The sequence below is a fragment of the Tamandua tetradactyla genome, chromosome 15 (assembly GCF_023851605.1).
Source record: "Tamandua tetradactyla isolate mTamTet1 chromosome 15, mTamTet1.pri, whole genome shotgun sequence".
Taxonomy (NCBI): domain Eukaryota; kingdom Metazoa; phylum Chordata; class Mammalia; order Pilosa; family Myrmecophagidae; genus Tamandua; species Tamandua tetradactyla.
In genome coordinates, this window is record NC_135341.1 from 36011168 (window position 1) to 36023630 (window position 12463).

At 39.5% G+C, this 12463-nt stretch overlaps 1 protein-coding gene across 9 annotated transcripts in view; it reads right to left on the reverse strand.

Annotated features, from left to right (window-relative positions):
- Positions 1 to 12463, reverse strand: part of RBM6 (RNA binding motif protein 6) — a 157147-nt gene that overhangs the window by 24281 nt on the left and 120403 nt on the right. For all 9 annotated transcript variants that reach the window (XM_077129252.1, XM_077129253.1, XM_077129248.1 and 6 more), the window contains 8 exons: positions 11841 to 11938; positions 11154 to 11196; positions 10909 to 10990; positions 10518 to 10603; positions 9806 to 9952; positions 8556 to 8651; positions 5970 to 6233; positions 4328 to 4402 (listed from right to left, as the gene is read on the reverse strand). In XM_077129252.1, the coding sequence (XP_076985367.1) occupies positions 4328 to 4402; positions 5970 to 6233; positions 8556 to 8651; positions 9806 to 9952; positions 10518 to 10603; positions 10909 to 10990; positions 11154 to 11196; positions 11841 to 11938 (891 nt within the window). The remainder of the gene's footprint in view (positions 1 to 4327; positions 4403 to 5969; positions 6234 to 8555; positions 8652 to 9805; positions 9953 to 10517; positions 10604 to 10908; positions 10991 to 11153; positions 11197 to 11840; positions 11939 to 12463) is intronic.

A 12463-nucleotide genomic window follows, 5' to 3' on the forward strand; every position in this document is an offset into this window, starting at 1 on the left:
GCAACAGAACTGGATACAAAAACTCAGAAATGGACAGCAAAATACTATCTAACTGTAATACAATTATGTTAAAACACTGAATGAAGCTGCATGTGAGAATGATGGAGGAAGGTTGCGGACATAAATGAAATCAGAAAGAAAGATAGATGTTAAAGATTGAGATGGTATAATCTAGGAATGCCTAGAGTGTATAATAATAGTGAAATGTACAAGGTACAATTTTAAAAATGTTTTTGCATGAGGTACAAAGGAATGTCATTATTGCAGGGTACTGAAAACAGACGGTAATTAATATTTTAAAATGTCACCTTCTGTGTGAGACTAAAGCAAAAAATGTTTGTTACAAAATTTATATATTGACTAGTGCATTTCCTAATATAACTTACGTAGATAGTTTGATTGAACGCCATAAGTACTTGGAATCTCAGGTAGGACATGAGATTTGGCTGGTTTGTCCAGAGTGATGCCCCGATGAATCCCAGAGTGATTCGATCAGTGAGTGGAAAAGTATCTGCAAAGTTCCCTTTGGGGAGTGGTGAGAAGGGGGAGAAATTCAACTTCCCCAAGTTGAATTCTTGATTTTCTCACAAGCAGTGTGGACAACCAAAGCTATAGGCTGAGCCCCCAGTCTTGGGGTTTGTTCATATGAAACTTAACCCCAAAAAGCATAGGTCAAGTCTACTTAAAATTTAGGCATAAGAGTCACCCCCAAGAGAGCCTCTTTTGTTGCTCAGATGTGGCCTCTCTCTCCGGCCAACACAATGAGCAGTTTCACTACCCTACCCCTCTCTACGTGAGACATGACTCCCAGGGGTGTGGACCTTCCTTGGCAACGTGGGACAGAGATCTTGGAATGAACGGAGACTCAGCATCAAGGAATTGAGAAAAACCCTAGAATGAGCTGAGACTCAGCATCAAGGGATTGAGAAAACCTTCTCGACCAAAAGGGGGAAGAGTGAAATGAGACAAACTATCAATGGCTGAGAAATTCCAAACAGAGTCGAGAGGTTATCCTGGAGGTTATTCTTACGCATTAAGTAAATATCACCTTGTTATTCGAAATGTAATGGAGAGGCTGGAGGGAACTGCCTGAAAATGTAGAGCTGTGTTCCAGCAGCCATGTTTCTTGAGGATGATTGAATGATACAGCTGTCACAATGTGACTCTGTGACTGTGAAAACCTTGTGTCTGATGCTCCTTTTATCTACCTTGTCAACAAAGGAGTAGAACATATGGAATAAAAATAAATAATAGGGGAAACAAATGCTAAAATAAATTTAGTTTGAAATGCTAGTGATCAATGAAAGCGAGGGGTAAGGGGTATGGTAGGTATAATCTTTTTTTTCTTTCCTGTGTTTGCTTTATTTCTTTTTCTGAATTAATGCAAACGTTCTAAGAAATGATAAATATGCAACTAAGTGATGACAGTGTGAATTACTGATTATGTATGTTGTTTTATTTTGTTTGTTTTTAAATTAATAAATAAATTTTAAAAAATTAAAATAAATAAATTTAAATTAATAACTAAATTATACCCATCCTATGGATATAAGTCATCCTCTTTCCTTAGCCACTCCTGCCATGATAGGCTCATGAACAAAGTGGTCATGGCGGTAGTGATGGAGGTTATGCATGGGCTCAGCAACATGAACTTCCACTCACCAAGGCTGAACCAGCTACAGCCACTGCTGAGTGTCCAATCTGCCAGCAGCAGAGACCCACACTCAGTCCCCCATATGGTACCATCCTGCTACATGGTGACAGGTTGATTACACTAGACCACTTCCATCATGAAAGGGGCAGCGATTTGTTCTCCCTGGAATACACAGATACTCTGGATATGGGTTTGCCTTCCCTGCACACAATGCTTTCACATAAACCAACATCCATGGACTTACAGAATACCTTATCCACTGTCATGGTATTTCACACAGGATTGCTTCTGATCAAGGAACCCATTTCACAGCAAATTAAGTGTGAAAATGGTAACATGCTCATGGAATTCTCTGGTCTTACCATGTTCCCCATCATCCAGAGGCAGATGTGCTGACAATGGTGGAATGGCCTTTTGAAGACCCAATTATGGTGCCAACTAGGCGGCAATATCTTGCAGGGCTGGGGCAATGTTCTCCAAGAGGCTGAGCATGCCGTGAATCAGTGTTCACTCCATGGGAGGATTACTCCCATAGCCAGGATTCACTCCCATAGCCAGGATTCACTGGTCCAGAAATTAGGGGGTGGAAATGGGAGTGGCACAACTCACTATCATCCCTAGTAATCTACTAGGAACATTTTTGCTTCCTGTCTCTGAAATCTTAAGCTTTGCTGGTCTACAGGTCATAGTTCCAAAAGGAGAAGTGCTCCTACCAGGAGACACAACAGTGATTCCACTGAAGTGGAAGTTAAGATTGCTACCTGACCACTTTGGGTTTCTTATGCCATCGAAGCAACAGGCATGAAAGGTGATGACTGATTCTATTAAGGGGAAATAGGACTACAATTACACAATGGAGGTAAAGAAGAATTTCCCTGGAATATAGGAGATCCCCTAGGGTATATCTTACTACTACCATGCCCCTGTGATTAAAGTCAATAGAAAACTGCAACAAGCCAATCTACGTAGGACTACCAATGGTCCAGAAACTTCAGGAGTGAAGGTTTGGGTCACCCCACCTGGCAAAAATCCACAGTAGCTGAAGTGCTTGCTGAGGGTAAAGGGAACATGGAATGGGTAGTAGAAGAAGATAGTGATAGATATGAATTACAACCAGGTGACCAGTTAAGAAATGAGGATTGTGATTATATGAATATTTCTTTCCTGTCTTGTGACGAGTATGTTTGCATTTGAACATAAGCAAACATCCTGTTTTCCTCTTATCTTATGACATTAAGTTGTATTGTTCATGCTATAGTATTTAAGTTACAGGATATTAAGTTTAAAAGTGATGTACCTAAGGACTTGCACCTGATTCTGGAGAGAGGTAGTATTTTCAGTTATATGCAGGACAGTTGAGTATTGTTAGGTGAACATGTTTGTTATTGTGTTCTACTTGGAAAGTAAGCATTTTCCAAGGTGATAGGTATAGTTGCCAAACTGTCTGATTAGGCAAGCACTAGCCTGACTGCTGCTGCAAGGTTATTTTATGGCTGGCTGATAAACTGGAAGGCTGTGTATTAAATCATCAGTCAGCTGATTACAGCTGTGGCTGATTATATCAGTGATTAACTAAGGCACACCATTCGCAAAAGAGATAATTCAATCAGTTGAAGACTTAAGGAAGAAGAGAGACTTTTTCACTGCTTCTTTAGCCAGTGAGCCTCTCCTGTGGTTTGTCCAGACCCTTCACCAGAGCTGTGAGCTTCATAGCCTGCGCTATGGATTTTGGACACTTCCATTCCCAGTTGCATGAGACACCATTATAAATTTCATACTTACAGATCTTTCCTTTTCATTCTGTTTCTCTAGAGAACCTTGACTAATACAGCTGTTTAAATCATTTGCAGCACAACTAAATTTTCAACTAGTATTTTGTCATTTCTAAAACACCTAAATTGGAAACAAAACTATGAAGATGTATGAATAACTTCATTTCTTCTCATTTTTAAAAGTCCCATCTTTACTATACAGTACATTATTTCCCATAGCAAATAAAGATATTTTCTATAAAGTTTATCACTGAAATGATCATTTACACAATTCCCTTGTTCACTTTTGATGATAAATATTCCTACCTAGATCAAAAGCAAGCTCTTTGGGTATAAATAATTGAAATAATAGTTGTGCCAAATTGAGCTTCTTATGAGGAATTGCAAAATCCAAAGATACATTTGGGGGAGGGCGGAGCAATATACAGAGAGCCCAGAATGCCTGCAAGCACCCAGCTGAGTAGATGTACATTCATCTGGGGTACCACAGGTGGATTCTTCACTGTCCCATTAGACCTGTCCCTGTCCACCTGGCTCTCACACTAAGCTATTCTCTCAAACGTAGTCTTTAACAATAACAGATGTTATTTCTGCAGCCCTATTCACCTGCCACCTCTTTCCCTCCTTAATTTTCTCAAATGATTCAAATGCTGGGCAGGAAAGAGGCCTGCTATTTATTGGACCCATGTGGAGACCCCAGAGCCACCTTTTTTTTAAAATAAGAACTTTAAGTATAATTTACAAACAACAGAATGCATTTGTTGGAACATAAGATTTGATGACTTTTAAGAAAGGTATATACCACCTTTTGGGGACCTTTTGTCCTCTGCCATCCTAAAAGGAGATCACAGCCTATACAGAGTTTACGTCAGAAAAAAGAAAACAGGTCAGCAAAGTTTACCTCTCGCTCTCTCCTCTCCAGATAGGCCAGCTCTTGTTCAGACTGTTTTATCTTTCGGTGGATTTCCAGGTTTTGCTGAGAAGAGAGGGAGTTGTGTGAGTAGTGTTGTTGAAGTACAGGTCTAGAAAAAAAATGGGTCCTAGAAATGCCTTTAGACCTTTCCTGATGGCTGTTCTAGGATTACAGCTCCTTCTACTAACCGATTCTCTTAAATAATCTCTGGACACTGCAAGCAAGTACTGTGCTTTAAACTCACCAGTGGAAACCAAGGATGTGATGCTGGCTGCACAGATTAGTGGCACAAGAGGTAACTTTATTCTACTCTCCTCCAAAATGTGGAAGACAAAAACCTAGTGTATATCTCTTTATCTAGGATAAAAATCATTGGTGAGGGGATCAGAGTACATCAGTGAAGAAAGCCAAAAGCCCATGCTATGCTCCCTGCTTACACCACCACCATCCACCATCTTCTGATACTATTCACTTTTACAAGCCACCAGAAACATGAAAAAGAGCCCTGGAATCCTGAAAGAAAAGGCAGACCACTCTGACAGTCCCACTCAATGCCCTTGGGAATTGTTGGGAGACCAGAGTAGCTAATGGGTGCAACAGTGATTCTTTGCATTGTATCACCCTAAAGAAATGACAAGTGTTACAGTCTACTTTCCACTGTCCTAGCACCAGTTGAGTTTGTGGATTTATCAGACGACTGGCTCCTCTTTCCTGACAACTACCTTTATTCTCTTTAGCCATTTATTAGCATTTTTGTAAGAGAGCTGAAATTCAAATGTATCAGTCTGATGACTCAGATCATGGAAAGTCAAAAGGTCTCAGGAGGTAGTCTCTTCCAGGTAATGTCAGGCGGACCTTCTTGGTGTTCTAGAAACTTTGCAGAGCCAGCTTCCAAAAGGCTGGGAGAAGAAGTATGCATGTTACTAAGGGTAATGCTTCTTGGCTTTTAGCTACATAAGCCTGGGTTCTGTGTTGAGACAAAGTTTAAACCTCTTCATCTATTCTTGCAATATATGCTGGAGAAGGAATATGAACAAATTATCCTACACTAAGGATATGGGTCCAAATAGGGGCTTTATGTTAGTATATATAAATGGAAGGACTGCAGGAGTGGATCAATGTATATCAGTTTAACACCCGAAGAATAGCTGTGCCATGGCTTATACCACTAACTCACCATATGAAGAGATGGTAGTTTTTACTCACCTTTAGGGAAAACTGCACACTGTCAGAGCTGAAGGGAACCAGATGAAGCCACCAAATACCAAAGAAGAGCATGGGCTTATTTAAAGTTAAATTGTTAGGTTAATGGCAAAGGTAAGACAAGAAACCCAACAAATGACTTCCTACTCCACTACCCCTTTTTCTCCTGTCTTCAGCAAGCACATCCTCTGTTTGTGCTGCACCAGCCATAACGTGACTTGGGTCTACACGAAGATCTCTGAAGGTGAGCAGAGCCCTTAATACAGAGTAACTCATGAACAAAAAGTAGAGGAACAATTCATTCTATAATTGGAATGATTTAACTATAGGAACTGGGGAAGGAGAGCATAAGCTTTTTTATTCCCTGTAATGCCCATCAAAGATAAGAATTAAAAGTCTGGAAGGTTACGGCCTCTTCCCTTAATACCTTGTGAAGGTCTGAGAGCTGCTGGTGCTTGATCAGAACTTCCTTATTGGGAAACTGTCTTCTGCAGAGCAGACAAGCTAGTTTATTCCAGTCAGTGAGTTTTTCTTCTTCACTCTCCTTCTTGGTCAGTTCCTCCCGCTGCTGGGGTTGCAGTGTGCGAGGCTGTGGAGGAAGGGCCTGCTCCTCCTCCTCCTCCTCTTCCTCATAGTCACTGTCTCCTCCATATTCACCCAGGAGGCCAATCAGTGGGTTTACTACCTTAGGCTGGAAGAAGAAGGGAAGGGATTATCATCAAACGCAACCTATGTTTTGAGGCCTGTTTTCTAGATATTCTAGTAATTGTTATAGTTTCCCTAGTTTTTTCTCTTTCAGTTGGAATAATGAAAACTAGGTTCAAAATGGGCCCCATGATCACACACATTGCTCATTTCTCAGATGGAAGCAACATGGCTCCAGAGTTTGATCTTGTTTCTTGCTCAGAGATAAGTCAAAGAGGTTCCCTTAGAAGTGACTCTAGCTACAGAATGGTGAGGAGAAGAAGAAAAAGGTTGAAAACTGGCATAGAAAACAAGGAGAGAGTTAATAAAAGTTACAAGTTATAAAGAGGAAGAGGTACGAAACATCCCCAAGTCACTGTAATTTGTGGAGGAAAGGAAAGACAACTATTGTGATGACATGCTACTGATAATGTGAAACGATACGGGATTTCAAGGCCATAGTTAATCCTTGTAACAAAGGGGATTTAGGAAGGTGACTAAAAGCATTAAACACTTAGGATGACAGAGCCAACTGCTAAGTAAGGTAAATGCAAAGAAGCATGGTTTGAATAGATGCTATGACAAACTGACAATGTGGTGTACGTAAACAGTATCAGGAACTTAAAGGAACAGTTAAATAGTGACACATGGCTATTGGTCTATGATCAATCAAAATGAAAAAAAATAAAACATGGTGTGGTGTTTTGGAACTGTATGTACCCCAGAATCATGATTAGATTACTTAAGTTAAGGCATGGTCCAGGGTGAGTCTTAATCTTCTTACTAGAGTCAGAGAGAGAGAGAGAGAGAGAGAGCGTGCTACAGAAGCAAGATGCTGAAAGCAATGAAATCTGGAAGAGATACTAGCAGATGCACCACATGCCAGGGGAGTCCAGGATCACTGGCAGCCGGACTCTGAGAAGAAACTATCACCTTTATGATGCCTAGATTTGAACACGTTCACAGCTTCAAAAGGTGTACTGGAGTGGCTAGAGTTGAACTGTTGAGCATATTCCAGTAGCCTAGAGAGATACTCGAAGACGACTGTATAAAGATATAACATTTACAATAAGGTTGTGTTTGCGAAAACCTGGTGTCTGATGCTCCTCATATCCAGGGTATGGACAGATGTGTAAAAAATATGGCTAAAAATAAATAAATGAATAAATAATAGGGGTGGACAAAGAGTAAAATAAATTGGGCAGATGGAAACACTATTGATCAATGAAATGGAGAGGTAAGGTGCACGGTATGTATGAGTTTTTTCTTTCTCTAGAGTGATGCAAACGGTCTAAAAATGATCATGGTAATGAATACACAACTATGTGATGATATTATGAGCCACTGACTATACACCATGTATAGAATGTACGCGTGTGAAGATTTTTCAATTAAAAAAAAAAATCTACGATCACTTGGTGACTGAAAGTGTGGAGGGAGGAATGAATCTAGAAGTAGAGCTTGAAATAGCTATGTTAATCAACACTATCCTGGGGGAGGCCCAATTCCAGATGAACAGCCCTTGTTCTCCGGGCAGAAACTCAGCAACAGAAAAAAGGAGTTCACCAGGTTAAAAAAAAATCCTAACAGTCTTTAATATCTAAAAACAAGAGATTGGTTAAATGAAGTATGAATCATATTATGGAATACTGTGCTCCTCTAAAGGTGATTGTTCTGAAGTATATATACTGACACAGAAAAATGCTCAACACACACACAAAAAGTAAGATAAAAGTAAGCTAATAAAAAACCCTAGTGAAAGCCAATGGATTCCATGGTAGCTGTTTTGAGCAGCTTAGCAAACTAAAACACATGGTCATCACTGTTATGTATTTGTATTCATCAGAATTACTTTTGATTAGATGATTAGATAATCACTTTAAGGAACCAAAAAATGGGTATAGGCAGGCAAACTATAACGACCATGGATGTACTCAACATCTAAGGACTATTACACAGCACCAGAAGGTAAAAAACAACAGGGACAGGAAAAGAGGTTTCCCAGAATTAAGAGGACCAAGACTGTAACTAAGTAAGGGTCAGGCATCCATTGGTCTGGTGGGAATGGTGCTGGGTAGAGAGAAAGAGGACAGATAGTTACCTCTGATTTTCTAATAATACCCATTAGCAGACAGAAAAATTTACCTTATGCTTAAATTTAACAGCCCTTGTTTGTAAGAAACAGAGAGCTGAAGGACCAACACCAGAGTGAAGATTAGCCTTTGAGCTTTCTTTTCCATCTGGAACCTAAACCAGTTCCAGTTCTAGCTCCAGCCCCAGGCCCAGGCCTAGACCCAGCCCCAGCCCCAGGCATGAGCGCTAGCCTTACTGGAGGGGGACTCTCTTCTTTCTTTACGGTGGGAGGCAGGGGCTTCTTAAAGACGTCCTCTGGGGAAGCCTTTCCCTCACTGGCATTTTCCTGAAACTGAACAAACCAGAAGTAACTCTTATATGACATTCATAGAAAACTGGATTAAGAGTTAACCCTGTTGGGTGCACAGGTGGTTTAGTGGTAGAATGCTTGTCAGCCATGAAGGAGACTCAAGTTTGATTCTTGGCCCATGCACCCAAAAACCAAACAAGCAAAAAGAGTTAACCCTGTTGAAATTAGGCTGATTTTCCAAATTCTACAGTTAATGAAATATCTGTACTGTGCTATCATGATTTTAAAATAAAGAGCCTTTAAAAAAAGAACATTTATTGATTGTGCCAAATAAGGAATTTGTGTGCATTATCTTCTTCAGTCTTCACCGCAATAGTCTCAGATAGCCCTTGATAACCAAATGATTAGGAATAGGGCTAAAAAGAGTTAATGGCAGACATAGAATCCAAATATTAAGACTGTATGACTCTAAAGTCTAAGTTCTTTTATGTTTGGAACATTTTTGTAAACCTATAACTGCTTTAATTAAACAAAAAATTAAAATCTAACCTCTTAGTCATATTTATATACACTTTCTATGCTTTTATACTTATACACTCACTCTCCACCCCCCCCCCCTATCTCTATATAAAAAAACAACTAGAAGTGTTAGAAGGAAAAGAAAAGGTAAATTATGAACTGATCCATAGATAATTCATCCATTTTCACTAAGCTATAACTGGTGTCAGGGTAAATCAATACAATCTTTTGAAAAATGATCTGATTTTATATGAGATGCAGAAACCTTTATCATATTTGACTCTGACAATTCACAACCAAAAGAAGTAATTTAGTAGGAGAAACACAAATAAAATGCTAAGTGCTACACTTAACAGTATGGGATTAGAAACAAGCAAGACAGGAATGATGTAAAAAAACACAAAAAACAAAAAAACGAGGGCCAAGTTTTAGTGTGAATTTTACCAAACCGATATTAAAAGCACCTGAGTTACTTTGTTCTACCATCCCTAGATTTTACATATGTAAAAGGGAGAGTTACCACAGGGGCACAGGGGAAAGGAGACTGCATGTAACTAAATAATTAAGAGTACTTCTTAAAGTAACTTTATGCCTCAAACCTGGATCTCCTCTAAGACTCCTATATTTTAATCAGTAATTATCTGGTGAAGGGACAGCAGATCTATAGCTCCTTTTACCCTTGTCACGCCTCTGTCTTTTTTCTCCTTGCTATCTCTTTTAGAGGTTTCCTTCTTGCCACTTGACTTTCCTTGACTTGTGGGTTTCTTTTCCTTGAGCTCATCTTCTTCAGGTGACCCAGGGTCCTGGGGCACATAAACTTCTTGCTGTGGGGGAAAACAGGGAAGTCTATAAAATGTTTCACTTTCCCCAGCAATTCCAGGTTTAAGCAGCACAGTTTCCATTGTAAGGGTGGGGTGGGGGATAGGGGGAGCACAGGCAAAACAGCTGTCTGACTCACAAGCTTAAAAAAATATCATGTCAAAGAATCAAAACCTACTCTAAGAGTCTAAGACATATCCACACTACCCAACGTCCACTTTTTCAAGAGCAGCACTGTTCTTACTTGTAATGCCATAAGGCATTGCTTTTCCATATAGGCTATAATTAACATAAGGATATATAGTTAATATCTTTAAAATCCATTTGTATAAATAAAACTCAATAAAGATCTGGCCTTTTTAAAATACCAGATTAGATATGAGGTACGGAGAGTGCAACAGTTAGGGCGGCTGCCCAGATGGAAAAATAAGCAGTTACCAGGCTTAAACTTTTCTACTTTTCATACAATTAACACCCAGAGAAACAAGAAAAAAAAACCCTTTAAGTAACAAATTATGGGTGCTCTTTTCAAGAGAATCATTACCAAAATAAAAAAAGCCAAAAATTCACCTGGGTGTTAGGGTCATAGTAAGTTCCTGCCAAGGGGTCATAATAATATCCAGTAGCAGAATCATATATGTAGCAGTCAGATGATGCTAAATGGAATGAAACCAGAGCCAAAGTTAGTCCCTGACTAATACAGTCCATAACATATTCAATGTTATGTTCTGCTCATTAAGAACAACCCAAGGAAGAGGTTAACCAACCCAAATAGCCACAAAACCTGCAAATAGCGCTCTCTCTGGATAAGCACCCCCCCAGTCAACAGTGTCTCTTGCTCATTATTTGCTGGGGACAACGGGGAGATTCTCTCAAGCCAACTTTGTGATCACACAGGGATTTTAAGTAATGACTAGGAAGTCCAACCAAAAAGAACAGAAATAAAACAAAGATCACTTACACTGCTGGCTTTGTCGATTTGTATCTGAAGACCAGTCTGAGTTTCTGCCACCTCCCCTCCTATCTCGGAAATATTTTTTACCCTATCACAAAAAGGCAAGTTACAATTATGGAACTTGAAAGCCAACTAACCAAAAACTATTAATATTAATAATTAGCTTGAGACAATTCAAGATCACCCTTTCAGTCACCAAGGACTTTAAAAGAGCACTGTTTAGGCATGTGAGTCAAGCTGTTAAAACTTACCTGATAGTAGTGCATATGGTCAGAATGGTCCCCAGAATCATTTCTGCAACAAACAACACAACCAAATAAAATTACTCTAACCCTACAGATTCACCAAGAAACTCTTTTCCCCATTTTGCAGGGAAAGGAATCAACCCAGTCATCAAGCAGGTCTGGTGACCCAGAGATTCTTAAGGAAAGGTGCAGTGGGACGCCTATAAGGCTATCTTGCCAGAGCCAAACAGCAACAGAGTAGAGGGGGCTAAAGCAAGATGTGCCCCTCACGTGTAAGCTGGTCTTTCTGGCAGCTCCTTTTTAGTTACCCCTCCTGAGTCAAGATGAGTGAAGAGGAATTAGATTTTCTAGTGCTGTGGGGGTATGCATAAAGGCAGAAGACTAGGAGCTCAGGACAGCATTCCCTCAGGATTCCTAAGGGGAAGGATTTATAGAGATTTTTTTATACATCCAAGACTTTACCATCATTTGGGGCTAAAAAACCCAGGCAGTCAAGAGGGAAAGGACTAAAATAACTACTACTATCATGAAAGAAACAAACAAATCCAGTCAGAAAAAGGCAGGTTCCAGAGAAAGAAAAGGTGTAATCGTCTATGTGAAGAACCTTAGACTGTCTCTGCAGCCAGGAATAGGCATTTCCTCCTAAAAACTCAAGTGGGAGCAGCACAAGAGAACTTCATGACTCTACCTTACCTTCGTTTTCCAGTGGCCAGGTTTACAGCTACCATCTTTCCATCAATGCTAAATGGCGGATCCAGGTTCTGCAAGATCTTCACTACGCGAAGAGCTTCCTAGGGAATCAGAGATAATACTTGAACCCAAAGAGAGAAAAGGTCTCAAAATTTTCCTTCTAAAAAGAGACATTTACTAAATGTTATGTTCTGGTCATAATTTTAATAGTAAGAGAACATTGGCAAAAATGAGCAACTCTCAATGAAGGACTGATCAGAATAATGGTCAGAGTAGATGCTCAGTTTTTAGGCTCAAATTCTCTTTTTAAAACTAATTGTCATCTTATCAGATCCAGTTTACAAGGTCTCTTGTGATTTTTGAGCAAGATATCTGAAGTATAGTAATGACTTCTGATACTATCATTACATTATTTCTAAACAAAAGGGCCCTGTAACTTAAAATTCAACCCATGAGAACCTATCAAAGTGATACTCTAGGGAAACAGAGGAAATGTCTTGTTATCATCAAATATAAAACTATCTATGGCTGAGCAGAACAAGTCTGAGAGAAAATGGAAAATTCACTATAATCTAGAAGGATTTAGCACTTAGATTTTTCATAAATGACTAAGTTTTCACTTTAAC